Genomic DNA, 23,266 nt, shown 5'->3' on the forward strand with positions numbered 1-23,266 from the left:
GGATGGATGTTACTGGTATCTAGTGGTTAGAGGCCAGGGATGACGGGAAACGTCCCACAATCCTCAGGATGGCCCCTACAACACAGGGCGGTACGTGCATCCTGTAACACTGTCATCTCCCCCTCTCTCTGCCCACCTGTGTTTTATTTTATGTTCATCTTTCTTTACATCTTTTGGAGCTAGAAATATTATGCTGTATAATGTGGTACTTCTGGCACAAGACCTCCCAAGAGAAAGTCACTTGGAGTGTGTCAATATCACAGGAATACGTGTTTAAGATACATACTCTTAAACGTAAGCTAATTTCTCCTCTCCATGTTTCTGCTGGTAAAGAAGAAAACGTCCTCAGAGGGTGACTAAGGAAAAAAATGAATATATACATACACTGAGGTTAATTCTATAGAGTAGATCTAAGAGACATCTTGTTTGTGCGTCACCGGTTTTAGCAAAGATAATGTATTCATTTCATATAGACAGGTAATGTCATCTTCTACGTCTAGACATGCAATCATTGACCAGATGTTATTAACTTACGTACAAGAGGTTGGTGAACTTTTCCTGTAGTGTGCCAAACAGTACCTATTTGGGGCTGTGCAGGTCAGATGGTCTTGGTCACAGGTATTCAACTGTGTCGTGCAAAAAGTACTGCGTGGCCATGCTTCATCAAAACTTCATTGACAGACGCAGGCAGTGGGCTGCATCTGGCCTGCGGGCTACAGTTTGCCAAACTCTTAGACGTACAAGTCCTACAGTGCATTGAATTCTTTAGCCAAGTCAATGATTAATTTGTTCCCTGCGCTCATTTGTTCCCATCGAAGCAAAAGCCTTGAACCTAGACAGAGTAGGTCATAGTTTCCTTGAGAAACACATCCGAGGCGCAAGTGGAATTTGTTCTGAGAAGGCAGGGGGTTGGCCCTGCCGTCGGATGCATGGCGCGACCCTGCTCCGTGCACATGTCGGGGAGGCTGGGAGCTGAAGCAGACACGCTGGAGCTCACCGTTATAAGGCCAGTCTTTTCAATGGCTGTAACGTTCTGATCTTGCTCACTGGAAGAAGGGCAAGCAGAACACAGCCTCCATGTTCAGTGACGGGTGCGCGCCTTTATGGAACGCCTTCCTAATCCGCCCATTAGTGTCCAATTATTTTTACACACGTTCTATCTTCCACCTTTTTTTCCCCAATTTTATTGAAGTAGAGTTGATGTACAATGTTGTGTTAATTTCTGCTGTACAGCAAAGTGCTTCAGTTATATATACATTCTTTTTCATGTCCTTTTCCAGTATGGTTTATCACACCTTTTAAGCCAAACTATCTTCACACTCTTCTTGTCTTAGTTCATACTTTATCCCTAATAGTTGCTGGTGTGATCATTCCTGAGGACAATTTTTTTTTTTTTTTTTTTTTTACACAAACCAAGCCCAAATTTAAACTACACATGGCATCCAGCTGGTCTTACAGCTTTTGAGAATACCCACTGCCTGCTGAGCACTTGAGGATTTTTCTCAGCTCCCCTTTAAGCTTTTCTCTGATACGAACAGAAATCTAAAATGGGTCAGCAAACTGCAGCCCGTGGGCCAGATTCAGCTGCCTGTTTTTGTAAATAAAGTTACTGGCACAGAGCCACGCCCATCTGTTTACCTATGTCTCTGGCTGTCTCCATGCGAGGACAGTAGTGTTAAATAGCCCCAGAAGAACCCACATGGCCAACATAGCTGAAAATATTTCCTATCTGGCCTCTTGCAGAAAAAGTATGCTGGTCCCCGATCTAAAAGAAAGGATTTTAGAAGTGCTGCTGTCATGTCTGTATCCAAGCAGCGACTAGAAACCCTTTGGCCTACCTGCACGTGCTGTCACACACACACTGCTCCAGGCTCGCTGCCTCAGTTTCTCAGCCATCGAGTATTGCCACAGTCAGATTTACCAGACTTTTTCCTGTGATTGTCTGAGACCCGTGCACTGCGCGGAAGCAGCCTCCCAGCTGCACCAGCGGCTGTGGGGTTAGAACATCATGGCGTTTGCATTCATGTTGTAGCTCATTTCCTGCCTTTAAGTGCCTTGTACCGACGTCGTGTTGAATGACAGGGTGGCCTCCACACCAATGGTGAATTCTCAAAGAAGTAACAGTTAACAACAAGATGTTCAGGTGCGATTCTGCCAAGATTTTATAATGGTTCGATTTTCACAACACGAATGTGAGAGAGAGAGGACCTTCTTACCTCTACAAATGAACTCACGAGGCAAAACCCAGGTGTCACCGTCACATTATTTGCCTGGTCGTGTGGGCTGAAAAATAGACAACTTTATAGTCCTTCTAAGCTCATGAGAGGAATGCTTTAATTTGGAACAATCTCAAAATAATATAAGCCTTCAGAATATTCTATACATGAAACCTTGCAGTCTTGATTTGTTTGCTGTCTGCTCTGAGGTCTATTGAGCATGAACCCATTTTAAGCTGATTGAACGTGGGAATGGTTGAAAATGAAGCCTTCATTTTCTCCTCCCTTCCCGGATGCCATTCAGCCAGTATGTAGCTGTGCCGCTGGTGTACAGCTGGGATTCCCCCAGGACAGCTTACACCACATGTTCTGGTAGATCCTCGCCCGTGCTGTTGTCGAATTGTGAGCGTAGCACCCCTGCATCCGCATCTTAGAACTGACTGACTGCGAGCTCATGGTGGCAGGGACATGCTTGTTACTATTTTCCTGTACTTTTTAAAGCTGATTCTGAAAATACGTTCCTGCTCATGTTAAAATCAACAGTTCTTTTCATCTTCCGCTTTCTGTGTTGTAACCGTTTCCAGGCCAACCATTTAAACTGGACCCCAAATCTGCACATCGCAAGCTAAAGGTGTCCCATGATAACTTGACAGTAGAACGTGATGAGTCATCGTCCAAAAAGAGCCACACGCCTGAACGCTTCACCAGCCAGGGCAGCTATGGCGTAGCTGGAAACGTGTTCATTGACAGTGGCCGGCATTACTGGGAAGTGGTCATAAGCGGAAGCACATGGTAGGCAATTTTATCTAAATATATTCTTTCACATTCTCCTCCGTCACAGATTATTACAAGGTATTGAACATAGCTCCCTGCGCCACACAGCAGGACCTTGTCCCCCATCTCTTTGACACATAGTAGTTCGTGTCTGCGAATCCCAAACTCTTAATTTATCCCTCTCCCCTTTCCCCTTTGGTAACCGAGAGTTTGTTTTCTGTCTGTGAGTCTGTTTTGTCAATACACTCTTTACTATCGTATTTTAGATTCCATACATAAGTGATATCATACGATATTTGTCTTTGTTTGACTTGCTTCACTTAGTATGATCATCTCTAGGTCCATCCATGTTGCTGCAAGTGGCATTATTTCATTCTTTTTTTATGGCTGAGTAGTATTCCAGTGTGTGTGTGTGTGTGTGTGTGTGTGTGTGTGTGTGTGTGTGCGCGTGCATATCCATACACACATACACACACACCATATCTTCTTTATGCATTCAACTGTTGATGGATGTTGTCCTACAATTATAAAAAGGCACATCTATTCTGGACTTTGTCAGAGCATCAACACATACCAGGGTCCATCTTGAATAATAATATGCAGAAAATCTTGATCAGTCAGCTGTTGCTACAGTAATGCTGCATAACAAACACCCCAAACTTCAGTGGCTTCCACCAAAAATAATTTACTATTGCTCACTGACACCCACATCTGTGGGTTAGCTGCTCAAGGCTGATCTTAACTGGGCCTTGCTTTAAGCTGTAGGTTGGATCTAGGTCTGTTCTATGGGTTTCTTCATCCTCTTTGGACATGTGGGCTACCCAGGCCATGTCATTCTCAAGGAGCCCAAGAGCGCAAGCCCAACTATGCAAGCACATTTCAAAGCTCTGCTTGCATCGTGTCTGCTAACTTCTTATTGGCCAAAGCCAGTCACATGGCCAAGCCCAAGGCTAGTGGTGCAGGGAAGTATATTTTCTTCACACGGAGTTGAGAGGAGGGAGTGGAAATATACCAAGCAATCATCTAATCTACCATTCGGCCAATAAGAAAAATTACTCGTTTTAACTCCATCCATTTCTTATTTATAGCAAGAATTGAGTCCCGGTCCTAGGGAGAGCTAGCTAGTATGCTAACACTGCTCTTTCATGCCTTAAAGTATGGGTCAGCAGACTACAGCCCTTGGGCCAAACCCAGCCCACTGTCTGTTTTTGTAAATAAACTATGGGAACACCGCCAGGCTCATTCTTTTCCACAGTGTCTATGGCTGCCTTTGAGCCACACAGCAGAGTTGAGGAGGTAAAACAGAATCCTGTGGTCCATGAAGCCAAAATTATTAGCTCTCTGGCCCTTTACAGAATAAGTTCTCCAATTCCTACTCTAAATTCCTGCTCTTCATCACTTAAACTAATTTCTGTTGCCTTGTATGTTTTGTGATTCTAGACTGGGCCCATCAGTGCAAATAGCTGAGAGCTGAGGCTGGGAGTGAAGCAGTGACCCTTGGCCAGGACTCATTTCAGAGGGTCCCTTAGATCCAGCCCAGTGTTTGGAGCCCATTGAGTTCTCGGAGCCTAAGGGGTGAAGGTCAGGGCAGTTTATGTGGGAATTAGTTAACCCTACCAAGTTCACCTGACAAAGCTGACCTTGCCTATTTCCACAGCCATAAACTGCACCTCTCACCCTGGCCATCTGTCTCACAAATGCCCACTTAATGAGCTCCCTTTCTGAGCAATTATAATTTTTATTTAGCCAGCCCTTATCTAGCACAGCTATGTGTCAGGCACTGGTCTAAGCATTTTACGAATGGTAACTCATTTATTCATCCTAACAGCCCCACAAAGGTAGGTGCTAATATCCCATCTTACAGATGAGATGACCGAGGCCCAAGGGCACAAAGCTCATAGTGACGGAGTTGGGGAATCTGTAATCAGGGTACAAACTGTTAACCAAGGGTCCACAAACATTGTCTGTAAAGGGCCAGAGAGCCAGTATTTCTAGGTTTGCAGGCCAGATGATTTTGTCTCAACTGCTCACCTCTACCGTGGTGGTGGGAAAGCAGCCATAGACCACACATCCATGCATGGCTGTGGCTGGGTGCCAATACAACTTCATTTATGAAAACAGGCAGAGGGCCAGATTTGGCCTATGGGTTGTAGTTTGCTAACCCCAGCTCTTAACCACCATGCTATATTTTTGAAACACTATAATTACACTTTAGGCAGAAGGCATAATCCTCCCAGACTTCAGACAATAATACTACAAAGCTAGAGTAATCAAAACAGCATGGTACTGGCACAAAAACAGACATATGGATCAACAGAACAGAAAAGAGGACCCCAAAATTAACCCACACCGCTACAGTCAATTAATCTTTGACAAAGGAGGCAAGAATATACAATGGGAAAAAGGCAGTCTCTTCAGCAAGTGGTGTTGGGAAAGTTGGACAGCCACATGTAAATCAATGAAGTTCGAACACACCCTCTCGCCATACACAAAAATAAACTCAAAATGGCTTAAAGACTTAAACATAAGTCATGACACCATAAAACTCCTAGAAGAGAACACAGGCAAAACATTCTCTGACACAAATCGTACCAATGGTTTCTTAGGTCAGTCTACCAAAGCAATAGGAGTCCAAAGCAACAGAAACAAAAGCAAAAATAAACAAATGGGACCTAATCAAACTTACAAGCTTTTGCACAGCAAAGGAAACCATAAACAAAACAAAAAGACAACCTGCGGATGGGGAGAAAATACTCACAAATGATGCGACCGACAAGGGCTTAAATCCCAAAATATACAAACAGCTCATATAAGTCAACCACAACAAAAACAAACAACCCAATCAAAAAATGGGCAAAGGACCTAAATAGACTCTTTCCAAAGAAGACATGCAAATGGCCAAGAGGCACATGAAAAGATGATCAACATCGCTAATTATTAGAGAAACGCAAATCAAAACTACAATGAGGTACCACCTCACACTGGTCAGAATGGCCATCATCAAAAAGTCTACAAATAGAATTTCCTTGGAGAGCTGGGAAGATGGCGGAAGAGTACGACAAGGAGATCACCATCCTCACCACAGATACATCAGAAATACATCTACACGTGGAACAACAACTACAGAACCACCAATGAACACTGGCAGAAGACCTCAGACCTCCCAAAAAGCAAGAAATTCCCCACGTACCTGGGTAGGGCAAACGAAAAAAGAATAAACAGAGACAAAAGAATAGGGACGGGACCTGCACCAGTGGGAGGGAGCCATGAAGGAGGAAGGACTCCCACACACTAGAGGCCCCTTCGCGGGCAGAGACTGCGGGTGGCAGAGGGGGAGGCTCCGGAGTGGCGGAGGACAGCTCAGCCACAGGGTGCGGAAGGCAAAGCGGAGAGATTCCCGCAGAGGATCGGTGCCGACCGGCACTCACCAGCCCGAGAGGCTTGTCTGCTCACCCATGTGGCCACAGCTAGCAAGGAGGGAGTCTAGGAAAAAGTCTGGAGCTGCTGAAGAGGCAAGAGACTTTTTCTTCCCTCTTTGTTTGCTGCTGCGTGAGGAGAGAGGATTAAGAACGCTGTTTAAAGGAACTCCAGAGATGGGCGCGAGCCGCGGTTTTCAGTGCGGACCACAGGGATGGACATGGGATGCTAAGGCTGCTGCTGCAGCCACAAGGAAGCCTATGAACAAACACAGGTCACTATCCACACCTTCCCTCCCGGGAGCCTGTGCAGCCCGCCACTGCCAGGGTCCCGTGATCCAGGGACAATTTCCCCAGGAAGAACACACGGCGTGAAATTTCTCCCAGCAGCCTCAGGAGCAGCAGATTAGAGCTCCACAATCAACTTGATGTACTCTGCATCGGTGGAATAACTGAAGAGACAACGAGTCATCCCAAATTGAAGAAGTGGACTTTGAGAGCAAGGTAGATTATTTTTTCCCCTTATCCTTTTTCTGAGTGTGTATGTGTATGCTTCTGTGTGAGATTTCGTCTGTATAGCTTTGCTTTCACCATTTGTCCTAGGGTTCCGTCCATTTGTTGTTTGTTTTTTTTACGTAAAAAAATTTTTTTTCTTCTTATTATTTTTTAATTATTATTTGTGGTACGCGAGCCTTTCACTGCTGTGGCCTCTCCCGTTGCGGAGCACAGGCTCCGGACGCGCAGGCTCAGCGGCCACGGCTCACGGGCCCAGCCGCTCTGCGGCATGTGGGATCTTCCCGGACCGGGGCACAAACCTGTGTCCCCCGCGTCGGCAGGTGGATTCCCAACCACTGCGCCATGAGGGAAGCCCTATTGTTTATTTAAATAACTTTATTTTATTTTATTCTCTCTCTCTCTCTCTTTCTACTTTTCCTCCGTTTTATTCTGACCCGTGTGGATGAAAGGCTCTTGGTGCTACAGCCAGGAGTCAATGCTGTGGCTCTTGGTGCTGCAGCCAGGAGTCAGTGCTGTGCCTCTGAGGTGGGAGACCCAACTTCAGGACACTGCTCCACAAGAGACCTCCCAGTTCCACGTAATATCAAATGGCGAAAATCTCCCAGAGATCTCCATCTCAACACCAACACCCAGCTTCGCTCAACGACCAGCAAGCTACAGTGCTGGACAGCCTATGCCAAACAACTAGCAAGACGGGAACACAACACCACCCATTAGCAGAGATGCTGCCTAAAAACATAATAAGGCCACAGACACCCCAAAACACCACCGGACGTGGACCTGCCCACCAGAAAGACAAGATCCAGCCTCATCCACCAGAACACAGGCACCAGTCCCCTCCACCAGGAAGCCTACACAACCCACGGAACCAAACTCACCAACTGGGCGCAGACACCAAAAACAACAGGAGCTACGAACATGCACCCTGCGAAAAGGAGACCCCAAACACAGTAAGATGAGCAAAATGAGAAGACAGAAAAAAAAACACAGCAGATGAAGGAGCAAGATAAAAACCCACCTGACCTAACAAATGAAGAGGAAATAGGCAGTCTACCTGAAAAAGAATTCAGAGTAATGATAGTAAAGATGATCCAAAATCTTGGAAATAGAGAAAATGCAAGGAACATTTAACAAGGACCTAGAAGAACTAAGGAGGAAACGAGAAACGATGAACACAATAAATGAAATGAAAAATACTCTAGATGGGATCAATAACTGAGGCAGAAGAACGGATAAGTGACGGAAGATAAAATAGTGGAAATCACTACCGCAGAGCAGAAGAAAGAAAAAAGAATGAAAAGAACTGAGGACAGTCTCAGAGACCTCTGGGACAACATTAAACGCACCAGCATTCGAATTATAGGGGTCCCAGAAGAAGAAGAGAAAAAGAAAGGGGCTGAGAAAATATTTGAAGAGGTTATAGTTGAAAACTTCCCTAATATGGGAAAGGAAATAGTTAATCAAGTCCAGGAAGCACAGAGAGTCCCATACAGGATAAACCCAAGGAGAAACACATATTAATCAAACTGTCAAAAATTAAGTACAAAGAAAACATATTAAAAGCAGCAAGGGAAAAACAGCAAATAACACACAAGGGAATCCCCATAAGGTTAACAGCTGATCTTTCAGCAGAAACTCTGCAAGCCAGAAGGGAGTGGCAGGACATATTTCAAGTGATGAAGGAGAAAAACCTACCACCAAGATGACTCTACCCAGCAAGGATCTCATTCAGATTTGATAGAGAAATTAAAACCTTTACTGACAAGCAAAAGCTGAGAGAGTTCAGCACCACCAAACCAGCTTTGCAACAAATACTAAAGGAACTTCTCTAGGCAAGAAACACAAGAGAAGGAAAAGACCTACAAGAACAAACCCAAAACAATTAAGTAAATGGTAATAGGAACACACATATCAATAATTACCTTAAATGTAAATGGATAAAATGCTCCCACCAAAAGACACAGACTGGCTGAATGGATACAACAACAAGACCCATATATATGCTGTCTACAAGAGACCCACTTCAGACCTAAGGACACATACAGACTGAAAGTGAGGGGATGGAAAAAGATATTCCATGCAAATGGACATCAGAAGAAAGCTGGAGTAGCAATTCTCATATCAGACAAAATAGACTTTATTACAAGAGACCAAAGAGGACACTATATAATGATCAAGGGGTCGATCCAAGAAGAAGATAAAACAATTGTAAATATTTATGCACGCAATACATAAGGCAAATACTAACAGCCATAAAAGGGGAAATCGACAGGAACACGTTCATAGTAGGGGACTTTAACACCCCACTTTCACCAATGGACAGATCATCCAAAATGAAAATAATAAGGAAACACAAGCTTTAAATGATACATTAAACAAGATGGACTTAATTGATATTTATAGGACATTGCATCCAAAAACAACAGAATACACAGTTTTCTCAAGTGCTCATGGAACATTCTCCAGGATAGATCATATCATGGGTCACAAATCAAGCCTTGGTAAATTTCAGAAAATTGAAATTGTATCAAGTATCTTTTCCGACCACAACGCTATGAGACTAGATATCAATTACAGGAAAAGATCTGTAAAAAACTACAAACACATGGAGGCTAAACAATACACTACTTAATAACCAAGTGATCACTGAAGAAATCAAAGAGGAAGTCAAAAAATACCTAGAAACAAACGACAGTGGAGACACGACAAGCCAAAACCTATGGGATGCAGCAAAAGCAGTTCTAACAGGAAAGTTTATAGCAATACAATCCTACCTCAAGAAACCGGAAACATCTCGAAAAAAAACAACCTAACTTTGCACCTAAAGCAATTAGAGAAAGAAGAACCGAAAAACCCAGTTAGCAGAAGGAAAGAAATCATAAAGATCAGAGCAGAAATAAATGAAAAAGAAATGAAGGAAACGATAGCAAAGATCAATAAAACTAAAAGCTGGTTCTTTGAGAAGATAAACAAAATTGATACACCATTAGCCAGACTCATCAAGAAAAAAAGGGAGAAGAGTCAACTCAATGGAATTAGAAATGAAAAAGGAGAAATAACAACGGACACTGCAGAAATACAGATCATGAGATCATGAGAGATTACTACAAGCAACTCTATGCCAATAAAATGGACAACCTGGAAGAAACGGACAAATCTTTAGAAATGCACAACCTGCCAAGACTGAATCAGGAAGAAATAGAAAATATGAACAGACCAATCACAAAGCACTGAAATTGAAACTGTGATTAAAAATCTTCCAACAAACAAAAGCCCAGGACCAGATGGCTTCACAGGTGAATTCTATCAAACATTTAGAGAAGAGCTAACACCTATCCTTCTCAAACTCTTCCAAAAAATTGCAGAGGAAGGAACACTCCCAAACTCATTCTATGAGGCCACCATCACCCTGATACCAAAACCAGACAAAGATACTACATACCAATATAACTGATGAACATAGATGCAAAAATCCTCAACAAAATACTAGCAAACGGGGCCTCCCTGGTGGCGCAGTGGGTGAGAGTCCGCCTGCCGATGCAGGGGACACGGGATCGTGGCCCTGTCTGGGAGGATCCCACATGCCGCGGAGCGGCTGGTCCCGTGAGCCACGGCTGCTGAGCCTGCGCATCCGGAGCCTGTGCTCCGCAACGCGAAAGGCCACAACAATGAGAGGCCCGCATACCGGAAAAAAAAAATAATAATAATACTAGCAAATGGAATCCAACAGCACATTAAAAGGATCATACACCATGATCAAGTGGGGTTTATCCCAGGAATGCAAGCATTCTTCAATATATGCAAATCAATCAACGTGATACAGCATATTAACAAATTGAAGGAGAAAAACCATATGATCATCTCAATAGATGCAGAGAAAGCTTTTGACAAAATTCAACACCCATTTATGATAAAAACACTGCAGAAAGTAGGCATAGAGGGAACTTTCCTCATCATAATAAAGGCCATATATGACAAACCCACAGCCAACATCGTCCTGAATGGTGAAAAACTGAAACCATTTCCACTAAGATCAGGAAGAAGACAAGGTTGCCCACTCCTCACCACTCTTATTCAACATAGTTTTGGAAGTTTTAGCCACAGCAATCAGAGAAGAGAAAGAAATAAAAGAATTCCAAATCGGAAAAGAAGAAGTAAAGCTGTCACTGTTTGCAGATGACATGATACTATACATAGAGAATCCAAGGGATGCTACCAGAAAACTACTAGAGCTAATCAATGAATTTGGTAAAGCAGCAGGATACAAAATTAATGCACAGAAATCTCTGGCATTCTTATACAGTAATGATGAAAAATCTGAGAGTGAAATTAAGAAAACACTCCCATTTACCACTGCAACAAAAAGAATAAAATATCTAGGAATAAACCTACCTAAGGAGACAAAAGACTTGTATGCAGAAAACTATAAGACAATGATGAAAGAACTTAAAGATGATACAAAGAGGTGGAGAGATATACCATGTTCTTGGATTGGAAGAGTCAACATTGTGAAAATGACTCTACTACCCAAAGCAATCTACAGATTCACTGCAATCCCTATCAAACTACCACTGGCATTTTTCACAGAACTAGAACAAAAAATTTCACAATTTTTATGGAAACACAAAAGACCCCGAATAGCCAAAGCAATCTTGAGAATGAAAAATGGAGCTGGAGGAGTCAGGCTCCCTGACTTCAGACTATACTACAAGGCCACAGTAATCAAGACAGCATGGTGCTGGCACCAAACCAGAAATAGAGATCAATGGAACAGGATAGAAAGCCCAGAGATAAACCCACGCACATATGGTCACCTTATCTTTGATAAAGGAGGCAAGAATATACAGTGGAGAAAAGACAGCCTCTTCAATAAGTGGTGCTGGGAAAACTGGACGGATACATGTAAAAGTATGAGATTAGAATACTCCCTAACACCATACACAAAGATAAGCTCAAAATGGATGAAAGACCTAAATGTAAGGCCAGACACTATCAAACTCTTAGAGGAAAACATAGGCAGAACACTCTGTGACATAAATCACAGCAAGATCCTTTTTGACCCATCTCCTAGAGAAATGGAAATAAGAACAAAATTAAACAAATGGGACCTAATGAAACTTAAAAGCTTTTGCACAGCAACGGATTCCATAAACAAGACCAAAAGACAACCCTCAGAATGGGAGAAAATATTTACAAATGAAGCAACTGACAAAGGATTAATCTCCAAAATTTACAAGCAGCTCATGCAGCTCAATATCAGAAAAACAACCGAATCCAAAAACGGGCAGAAGACCTGAAGAGACATTTCTCCAAAGAAGATAAACACATGAAAGAACGCTCAACATCATTGAAATGCAAATCAAAACTACAATGAGATATCATCTCACACCTGTCAGAATGGCCATGATCAAAAAATCTAGAAACAATAAATGCTGGAGAGGGTGTGGAGAAAAGGGAACCCTCTTGCACTGCTGGTGAGAATGTAAACTGATACAGCCACTATGGAGAACAGTATGGAGGTTCCTTAAAAAACTACACATAGAACTACCATACGACCCGGCAATCCCACTACTGGGCATATACCCTGAGAAAACCATAATTCAAAAACAGTCATGTACCAAAATGTTGATTGCAGCTCTATTTACAATAGCCAGGACATGGAAGCAACCTAAGTGTCCACCGACAGATGAATGGATAAAGCAGATGTGGCACATATATACAATGGAATATTACTCAGCCATAAAAAGAAACGAAATTGAGTTATTTGTAGTGAGGTGGATGGACCTAGCGTCTGTCATGCAGAGTGAAGTAAGTCAGAAAGAGAAAAACAAATACCGTATGCTAACACATATATATGGAATCTAAGAAAATAAATCAAGGTCATGAAGAACCTAGGGGTAAGACGGGAGTGGAGACACAGACCTAGTAGAGAATGGACTTGAGGGTGTGGGGAGGGGAAGGGTGGGCTGTGATGGGGTGGGGGGGTGGCATGGACATGTATACACTACCAGGTGTGGACTAGATAGCTGGTGTGAGGCAGCCATGTGGCACAGGGGGATCGGCTCAGTGCTTTGTGACCACCTAGAGGGGTGGATGTGGAGGGAGGGAGGCGCGGGAGGTAGGAGATGTGGGAGCATGTGTACCTGTATGGCTGATTCACTTTGTTGTAGAGCGGAAACTGACACACCATTGTGGAGCAATTTTACTCCAATGAAGATGTTAAAAAAAAAAAGAAATGAAAAGTCTACAAATAACAAATCCTGGAGAGGGTGTGGAGAAAAGGCAACCCTCCGACACCATTGGTGGGAATGTAAACTGGTGCAGCCACTATGGAGAACAGTACGGAGGTTCCTCCAAAAACTAAAACTAGAGTTGCCATATGATCCTGCAACCCCACTCCTGGGCATACACCAGACAAAACTCTTAATTCGAAACGATACATGCACCCCTGTGTTCACAACAGCGCTATTTACAATAGCCAAGACATGGAAGCAGCCTAAATGTACATAGACAGAGGAATGGATAAAGAAGATGTGGTACATATATACCGTGGAATATTACTCAGCCATAAAAAAAGAACGAAATAATGTCATTTGCAGCAACATGGCTGGATCTCGAGATGATCATACTAAGTAAGTCAGAAAAAGAAATACCATATGGTATCACTTATATGTAGAATCTAAAATATGACACAAATGAAATTCTCTAAGAAGCAGAAACAGACTCACGTAGAGAACAGACTTGTGGTTGCCAAGTAAGGCGGGGGCGGCGTAGGGATGGAGTGGGAGTTTGGGACTGGCGGACGCAAACTAATAAACAACAAGGTCCTACTGTATATAGCATAGGGAACTGTATTCACTCTCCTGTAATAATTACTCAGTCCTCAGAAAGAACAAAATAATGCCATCTGCAGCAACATGGATGGACCTAGAGATGATCACACTAAGTGAAGTAATAAGTCAGAAAGAGAAAGAAAAATACCATATGATATCACTTCTATGTAGAATCTACAAACAGTGATACAAATGAACTTACAAAACAGAAATAGAGTCACAGATGTAGGAAACAGACTTATGGTTATGGGGAAAAGATTGGGATTGACAGATACACACTACTATATAAAACAGATAACTAGTAAGGACCTGCTGTGTAGCACAGGGAACTCTACTGAATACTCTGTAATGACCTATATGGGAAAGGAATCTAAAAGAGAGTGGATATATGTTTGTGTATAACTGATTCACTGTGCTGTACACCTGAAACTAACACAACATTGTAAATCAACTATGCTCCAAGATAAATTTTTAAAATATGTATCCTGCAATAAACCGTAAAGGAAATGAAAAAAAATACGCTTTAGGGCTAACTGTGGTGTACTTAATGAGTGATAGTTTAATCTGTGCCTTAAAAAAAAAAAACTGCCTAACTTGAAAATGATGAGTATTCTAACAGTGTTACTTTTGAGATCAGGATGCTAAAACACTTCTTATTTATTAAAAGCAAAAAACAAACTCTCAATTCCAATCTATGCAGACAATGCAATGTGTCTAAGTCTTTTACAGTGTTGGTACAAGTCGTGCAAAATCCAACAAGTCAAATCATCAACTTGGGTGTCTTACTTCTCCCAACAACGGTCCCTATATTAGCCAAGCAAGTAGTTTTCTTTTCTCTTGCCACCCGCACGGTTCTCTTTGCCCAGAACATTCCTGTTCCAACATCCCGCTGGAGGGTGGAGGACAAATCCTTCCCCGCTCTGGGCCAGACTGGCATTTATAGTTTGTAGCTGCACTGGGGCGAGATAAAAGCCCAAAGGAAAATACAGTGAATTTTTGCAGGTGCAAAAGAGCAAACATTTCTAGTTAATTAACGGGCTCTGTTAATCTGGGATGGAATCCAGTGTCTAAATAATTACAATCCCATTAATAATTACTTATGATAAATGACACCTGATCATTATGATCTCATTCCCATTGATGCATGGTGTGGGCAATTCCACCAGACCACTTCAGATATACAAACATAGATCAGCACTTCCTGGAAAACACCAGATGTCAAAACCAACTCATGAGGAGGGAAAAAGGTTCTCAAATTAATCGCCACACTTTCGGATCTTTACAAACTTGTGTCCATTGCAGAAAATTCTCAGGTAGAAAGTAGTCGAACATTTCCGGGGAGGAAAGGGTGACGCTTACAATCAAATGCCAGTAATACCTTGATTTGCAACAGCTAATGACACAGATACTCTCGCGTGACATACAGTCCTGAGTTAAAATTAACATGTACGTTATTACATATTACACGGATCACGATGCCCTGGGGCATGTTAACACTGCTGAGAAACACAATTTTTATTCTTTTTGAATTCTCCGAGTCTCACTGCGCACCTCAATGGAACACTGCCTTCTGCCTGCACCTTTCAAGCTCGGTGGCAACATGTACATAGTTTTACAGATTAATGATAATATAACGGTGTTTTCCTTTGCTTAATGGACTCTTCACGGAGCTGTTTTCTTACTCTAAGGCTGTTAATGTGCTCTTGGTGTTTTAGGAAATGGTGTTAACATGGGTTCACGCAAAGATCACGGGGCCCCGAGTTAAGCGAGTCTGGACTTCGCTCCTCATTTTAACGTCTTGGTTTTCCCCCTTGCTACATGAAGTCAGTCATACCTGCCACAGCTGCTTCGTAGGGGGTTCAGTTAAGGTTCAGATGGAAAAGAAATGTCAAAGTTCTTTAACAAAAAATGAAAACAGTGTGTAGCAACAAGAAGGAAACAGTACAGACATGCAGCTATTTTGTGAGGCAAAGGCAAGTTCCAAATTATCTGAAAAGGGAAATGGCATCTGCCAGGACACAGAGCACATCTTGAGGGAGAATACTTAAAATTGCAAAACGAAAACCTTTCCCAAGTGTCTGTTAGGGTTCTGAGAAAAACAGAAGTCAATCTAGGTACCCCAAGGAGGAAGAGAGCCAGAGGCTTCCCGGGGCCCTGGAAGGGCTGAGAGCGCAGGTCAGGGAGCCCACTGCTCCAGTCCATGAAGCTGGAAAGCTACCCACAGCCCAGAGGCAACCTGCACCCAGGAGTCTGCCTGGAAGCTTCCACAGACCTCACCTCTGCTGTCTACTATCCGGAAAACAGTGTTTCCCCGCCTGTTAGAACTTCTGGATCTTGTGCAAGGGTGTCAGTGGCTGAATGTGACGCAGACTCTTATCGGAAGGAGGACTCTGGGAAATGCGGCCCCAGGATTGTCCCTGAGACGCAGAGCAGGAGTGACACGAGGGGAGAGAAGAGGCCGGTCTGACGGCACGCAGGCTGGTACCCCGGGCTGAACAGATGACCCAGTCCATCCTCTTTTACTTGCGTCGTGGGGTGTTATCTTATTTTCTTTTTTACACACACCACTCTTTAAGTGATTGTATTTTAAATCCAGCACATGATTTTCGAAAGAATGTCTTTTTTATCAAAGACCAACAGTGGGTAAGGTACCATATGTCAATATCCAGCTAGACTAGTTTCGACTGTAAGAATGGAACTCTGAATAACTCACTATTAAGAATGATGGGGTTTGCTTATCTCAATAAGTATGAAACACCACAAATATTATGGAGGCAAACTTCAGCAGGGTGAAAACAGATTAAGCAGCTTAGAACACTGTAGAAAGAATTCTTAACTTTTTTTTTTTTTTTTTTTTTTGAGCAGTGAGAGGACATCTAGACTAAGTAGGATATCCATCTTCTCAGAGACAGTCAGATTTTTTAAAAATACAGTAGGGAATAAAACCAAAGGGGCTCTTCTGGTGAGGAAAGGCATTAGAGAGTGTTATTTAAGCCTGTGGCCTTTTGAATCATTCTACATTCAAATTCTGATTTCGGTAGTTATTAGTCGTGTGTCACTGGGCAAGACTAATAATAATTAGTGGATATTATATGCCAGGCCTTGTGCCTGGGGTTGTACACGTATTCTTCCCTTAACTGCTCAAAAATAACCCTGAGACACAAATGACGGTCACTGTCCCTGTGTTACAGATGAGAAAGCTGAGCCTGGGAGATGACAAAGAATTTATCCCCATAAATGAAAATCATTCTCCATGCTTGCCCTTTGAAATCATGGAAAATGACAGACAAGTTGTCAGTTGAAAAATTCAAAGAACATCAAAAGGAGAAGTCTAGAGTTGTGCTGTCCAATTTGGTAGCTCTTTAAATAGTTTAATTTCATTAAAATTGAATAAATGTAAAATTCAGTTCCTCACTCACACCAGCCACAGTTCAAGTGCCCAATAGCCACATGGGGCTCGTGGCTACCATACTGAACAGAGCAGAACATTTCCATCATTGCAGAAAGTTCTACGGGACGGCACTGGTCTAGAGAATTCGTCGCGTGGGTCTTCGTGAACGTAAAAAAAAAAAAAAAAAAAACCAAACAAAAAAAGACAGCGGAACACAAAGTTCCAATTCTCTTGTAACGTCTGAACTGAAAACGGGAATGTGGGTCAATACAGCGACCCCTTTCTGCCCATTCTATGTGCGGAAGGGGAAAAGATGAGGAACGTGGGTCCAGGGTTCTTGCCAGCTTTCACTGAAGAATGAACGGGGATGACAGAGGATCACGTTCTCCTGACCCCTGAGGACCACAGAAAGGATTTCACGCGTGTGTGCAACATACATAGCTCATGGTTTTTGTCGTTGCTGTTTTGTGTCTGCAGGTATGCCATTGGCCTCGCTTACAAATCGGCCCCGAAGCACGAGTGGATTGGCAAGAACTCTGCTTCGTGGGCGCTGTGCCGCTGCCACAACACCTGGGTGGTGAGACACAACAGCAAGGAGATCCCCATCGAGCCAGCCCCGCACCTCCGGCGCGTCGGCATCCTGCTGGACTACGATAACGGCTCCATCGCTTTCTACGATGCCTTGAACTCCATCCACCTCTACACTTTCGACATCGCATTCTCGCAGCCTGTGTGTCCCACCTTCACTGTGTGGAACAAATGTCTGACCATCATAACCGGCCTGCCCATCCCAGACCATCTGGACTGCCCAGAGCAGCTGCCATGAGCACGTGGTGGCGCGGAGCTGTTTTCCGGGGAATAAAAAGGGTGGTGGGTGGCCACCATTGCGGGAACACGGAAAACACAGGCTTCCAGAATGTGATTGAATCTCACCAAAAAGTATCCGGAAATCAGCTAAGATAGGACTCCAAACGGGCGATTCCTCCCTTTCACTGTGTTTTGTATCAAGTACAGGCTTTAATAATTTCTTCACCTTTTCTTTTTTTTTTCATATTTACAGGAAAATTTATAGATTATTTATAAAAGGAACATAACCAGGATTACAACTCTTAGGAACTCTCTGGTTTTGCACATTAGGAGGCCCGTAAGTTTACCAGCTCTTGACCACCTTTATCTCAGCACAGTCTCTGGGCTCGAGAAAAACGTTTTGTGTGCTCATCTACCTTCCTTCTCACATCCTATTTCCTCCGGATCCCATGGGAGGTCCTGTCACCCCAACACTGCATAACAGTATGCAACTATTTTCAAAATAAAAACTAGTTCTGAATCTAGTAGGGAAGTAAACAGGCTTTCTTACTCTGGTTTATCTTGAAGTGTTCTAACTGTGATGTCAGAAAAATGTATTGGGTCAAGTAGGAGGGAGAGAGCAAGAGAGAGCATGGAAAGACTTGACTCGGGAGCTTGGAATCTGCCGTAGTGGAATCTGTAATTAGCCTGCGATGGCTGGTAGGCTGATGCTGGAAAGAAAGGTTCTGAAACCTTTGGCCACATATTGCCCTGTTTTTCCCAGGATTAAGGATGCTGGGAGAACATGAAGAATGAGATTGCAGTTGTAAAGAGTCGCCTTGAATCCTACTGATTATTCAAAAGTTCAGGCTGATTTGCGTTTCCTCGGAAGTGGGATTCTGTGACATGATAGAAATCTATTTCCTTTTAATAGTTTCTTTAGGCCTGTGAAATTTCTTCACTATGTTTAATAGCTGTCCTGTGTCCCCCCCCCCTCCCCCGAATAATTTTTGTCTCTGGGGCTGAGGAAATAAACATTTTCTGCCACAAATGGCAACACCACTTTGGATCGATTTTGCTCTCCAGGACATCAACACATGGTCCCAACCGCCACTACCACATCCAGCTGTAAGTCACCCGAAAAACACTTAATATATATGAGTTGCTAATGACAAGGGACATTGCATAAAATACTGGTCTCCAGTATACGTGCCTCAAAAGTTATTATAAACAGACTTTTATTAAACACATCTTGAAAGATGTAGAAGTCCCTCTATATTCTAGTGTAGTTTACCATAGAGTTGTAAGAAAAAGAAAAAAAAAAAAAAATCAAACTCACTATTCCCACTCCGGAACCTGCTAGTAGAACCTGCTAACACCATGTCAGATGGGATGCTTGGCATGCATTGGTTCTACCTTGACGAAGGGCGTGACATCGATCAACCATTTCATTTGCTAAAATATTTATCTGGGCTACGGGGTTGGCCGTGAATTAAAAGACTTTTTTCAGCCGTCCTTGGACTTGGGCCAGGAATCTGGCATTGGTTCTACCTTGACGAAGGGCGTGACATCTATCAACCATTTCATTTGCTAAAATATTTATCTGGGCTACGGGGTTGGCCGTCTTGACTGAACAGACTGGGGGAGTTAGACATTGTTTTTACTGATTTTGTTTTTGAGCAAATCAACCAACTGTTTCTTTGAAATTCGTCCACAGACCCACTGTTTCAGCATCGTGTTACGTGATGACGAGTCTGGACTTCATGGGTGGCTTCCCCGGTGCTCCTGCCTCTTCCTTGGCAGATGCGCTCCTTTTTCTTAACAGATGGATTCTATATATTTACTATATTATTTATACCCAGATGAATATTTTGATAGTGACTTAGGACAGTTTCACATCTAAAAGATGGACGCCTCAATGGAAAAAAACAATCATTCTCTGGAAACTTAATGCGATTTTTTTCTTCTTACAATATAAAAACAATGTGCATTGGCCTTCCCTGAATAAACCAAAAGGGTTGGCTTAGTAATTTTTACATACTTTTTTGGTAGCTGAATAATAGATATTTTCATGCACTTTGTACACTAACAGGTTTCAAATAAAAGGGTCTAAAACTCAGCTTCTGAGGTTCTTAAAATCATGGTCTCCAGGTACAATAAATGCTCCAGTTTGCCTTATGATGTTAATCTAAAGCATTTACAAGGACAATATTTCCATGAATTATAATGCTTTTCAGTATAAAGAAGTTACTACTCCAACTTTCACTGAAAGCCATTTAGGTTATGTTTTGGCTATTTTTATAAGGACAAGAGGGATTATGTATCATTTTGTTGTGGAAGTCTCATTCTTTGCTAACTTAAAAACATTGTGGATAATAGCAATTACTATTTCCATGTTGTCATATTTACAGGAAAATATGTATATGATGAAAGGCCACAGTGTTTACTTTCATTACTGTAATGATGTAGAAAGATTTCCATGTGGATTTTCTTTGAAAGCCAGAAAAATATATGCTATAAACATTTGCTGCAGTACAATTCTTTAAACGGATTGGGGGCACGGCATTTTGTTTCTGAGGTTCTTACTTCACAGGAGGCACCGCAGTATAGGGGACAAAGAGCTGGCAATGCCAATTACATTAATACACAACAGTGATGCAGCAGCAACCAAGGTTACCGGGTCCGACGTCATGGGTGTGTGCTCAGTGCTAGAACCATCTTGAGATGCTTAATAATGTTTGGACAAGGGGGCCTGCATTTTCATTTTGCTCTGGGCCTTGCAAATTATGTAGCCAGTCCTCATAACAGAACTCAGAAACATGGTACCTCTCTCTTTCTGGTGGATACAAATGAAGAACCCTGGATCCCATGTCACAAGTGGCTGGCCATATAATTCAAGTAGGAATCTAGATGGATTAAGATGAGAGTGGGCTTGGGTGAAGATTTTCTTTCCAGCTTTAAAAGAACATGACTTCGAAAACTGACTGCACATGTTGATGAGAGTTTCTGCTGGAGAAAAGGAAAAGGCCTGAGGACAAAGAGGCATTTTATCGTGGTACTGAGATCTAGAGACTTCCTGAGGAACCGAACCAGCGCCCCCCAGTGGACGCGGCATTCCATTTTGGCTCCAGGCACATATGCAGTGCCTGCAGAGAGACCCACATGTCTGGGAGCATAGATGTGCTTTCGGTGTTGGGAACCTGATGATCTGGTTTAAAAAGGATACAGAGACGGTAATGGGGGCGGGAGAATGTTTCTAAAATAGCGCTTCTGAACCAAGGGGCGATATGGTAATGTCTGGAGTCATCTTTGGTTGGCCCAACTTGGGGAAAGTGCTACTGGCATCTAGTGGGTAGAGACCAGGGCTGCTGCTCAGAGGCTGTGCTACGCTTTGTAGGATGCTACGACAAAGAATTATCCGGCCGAAAATACCAATCGTGCCGCAGATGAGAAACTCTTATTTTGGTTTGGTTTGGTTTGGTTTGGCTTTTTAAATCAGAACCCTCACAACTTTTTTATTTTTTTTTTTTTACTTTTCCTGTAATTGATTCAATGCCTGGTATATCAGAAAGAAAAGAAAGGGGGCACCAAAACCTTCACTGCAGTGGCTCCTTCCCTTTAAAAAACAATACTTAACAAAATTGCTTGAAAAATCTGAAAAGCAATCCCAAGCCTGTGTAGATAGAAATCCACTGATAAGTGTCACAAAGATTTGGATGTGATTTGCTTAGTTTGGAAATGAAAGATCTCTGTATGCTGCTCCTTGCACCCGAACAAATTCAGTCCCTGGTACTTGAGTCACGCTGCCAGGCCCTCAGCCCAGACTCTCCATTGCTGTTGCTTTCTGGTTGAAAATAAAATCACTTTTGTGGTTCCCACGCCCTCTGCCTCTGCCTGTCTCTGTTGCCTTTTTTGCCAGTGTGTGTGTTCACATTCACAATTTCCACAAATACTGATTCAACTTCTGCTAATTTTCACAGTACTTCGCAACATATCCATTTTCTTTTATGCTTGAAACTTTCCTGCCTCCACCATCCGGCCGCTCTCTCATCAAAATACAGTTACTTTACAAGACACAAAATAGTCCCCAGAGAATGTAAAGACGCAGTAAGAGCAAACCTATACAGGAACAGAGATTGGAAGAAGAATGCCTTGGTTTCCAGGCTTCCGGACGGGGTGGAGGAGGGGAGGACAAGGAGGAATTGAGCCAGATGGGTGGTGGTCTTTACAGCATGGTCTGGAACCATCCCAGCAGCTGGCCCATAAATCTATCGCCAGCCCCCTCCCCTGGCTAACAGGACTTGACTTTCATTAGAGACGCAAGCCTTTTTGACCTAAGTCGGCGCTCTGCAGTCTGGTCGTGGGTCTGCGGCATGAGTGGCACCTGCACGCCTGTTACACGTGCCAGCTCTCTGGCACGTGTAACCCCAGATGTACTGGGCAGAATCTGTTGGGCTGGGACCCAGCGATCAGCGTTCCAGCCAGCCCTCCGGGGGATTCTGATACTAGCAGACGTGTGTGAAGGGCCGCTCTAGAGGGCATTCTCCAGGCTCATATCCCATATAAACACGCACTTATAGCCTGAAGTGTCTTCTGAAGGTCATGTACTTTAGAGGCAGCATGATATAATGCAGTGACTCTTAACCTGGCTGGGCGTGAACATCTTTTTTTAAACAAATGCCAATTTCTGGATCCCATCCGGAAAGATGGGATGAGAAGGTCCAGAGTGTGGCCCAGCACCCTGTGCTTTGCTTTGAAGTGATTCTCAAGTGCAGCCAGGATTGGCAGCCAATGCTATCTAGCAGCACAGGTCTCAGCCCCTTTTCTGTCAAGGTCAGAGAGGGACTCTTCTAGGGTTTGCAGGCCATACTGTCTGACAGCTACTCAGCTCTGCAGCTGGAGAGTGAAAGCTGCCAGAGAGGATGTGTAAACGAATGGGTGTGGCTCTGTTCCAATAAAACTTTATTTACAAAAACAAGCACGGGGCACATTTGTCCCACGCTGGGATTGGCCACAGCAGATACAGTACTGGACCAGCGGCCTGAAACCTCCAGTGCATATTGTCTAACTATCCCTCCCTCGCTGGGCACTCAGCCATGTTCCCTCATGGCTCTGGGCCTCTGAGCTCACAAGTCCTTTCCAACACTGAATTACATCAATTCTGCAGTCACAAAACTCATGGAGAATTTGTTCCCGAGTGCTTAAGACAAGGCCACTCAAGGGCTATTAAAAGATTCTTTCGGGCTTCCCTGGTGGCGCAGTGGTTGAGAGTCCGCCCGCCGACGCAGGGGACGCGGGTTCGTGCCCCGGTCCGGGAGGATCCCACGTGCCGCG

General features: G+C 43.3%; 1 protein-coding gene across 6 annotated transcripts in view; it reads left to right on the forward strand.

Annotated features, from left to right (window-relative positions):
• MID1 (midline 1) overlaps positions 1-21,819 on the forward strand; it is a 394,966-nt gene extending 373,147 nt beyond the window's left edge. For 5 of the 6 annotated variants that reach the window (XM_059050103.2, XM_059050101.2, XM_067023067.1 and 2 more), the window contains exons 9-10: positions 2,801-3,008; positions 17,624-21,819. In XM_059050103.2, the coding sequence (XP_058906086.1) occupies positions 2,801-3,008; positions 17,624-17,972 (557 nt within the window). In that variant the 3' untranslated portion in view covers positions 17,973-21,819. Of the gene's footprint in view, positions 1-2,800; positions 3,013-17,623 lie in introns of those variants that run through there. The other variant, XM_067023069.1, reaches the window with a different exon arrangement.
• The last annotated feature ends 1,447 nt before the right edge of the window (positions 21,820-23,266 follow it).

This window comes from Kogia breviceps, chromosome X (assembly GCF_026419965.1).
Source record: "Kogia breviceps isolate mKogBre1 chromosome X, mKogBre1 haplotype 1, whole genome shotgun sequence".
Taxonomy (NCBI): domain Eukaryota; kingdom Metazoa; phylum Chordata; class Mammalia; order Artiodactyla; family Physeteridae; genus Kogia; species Kogia breviceps.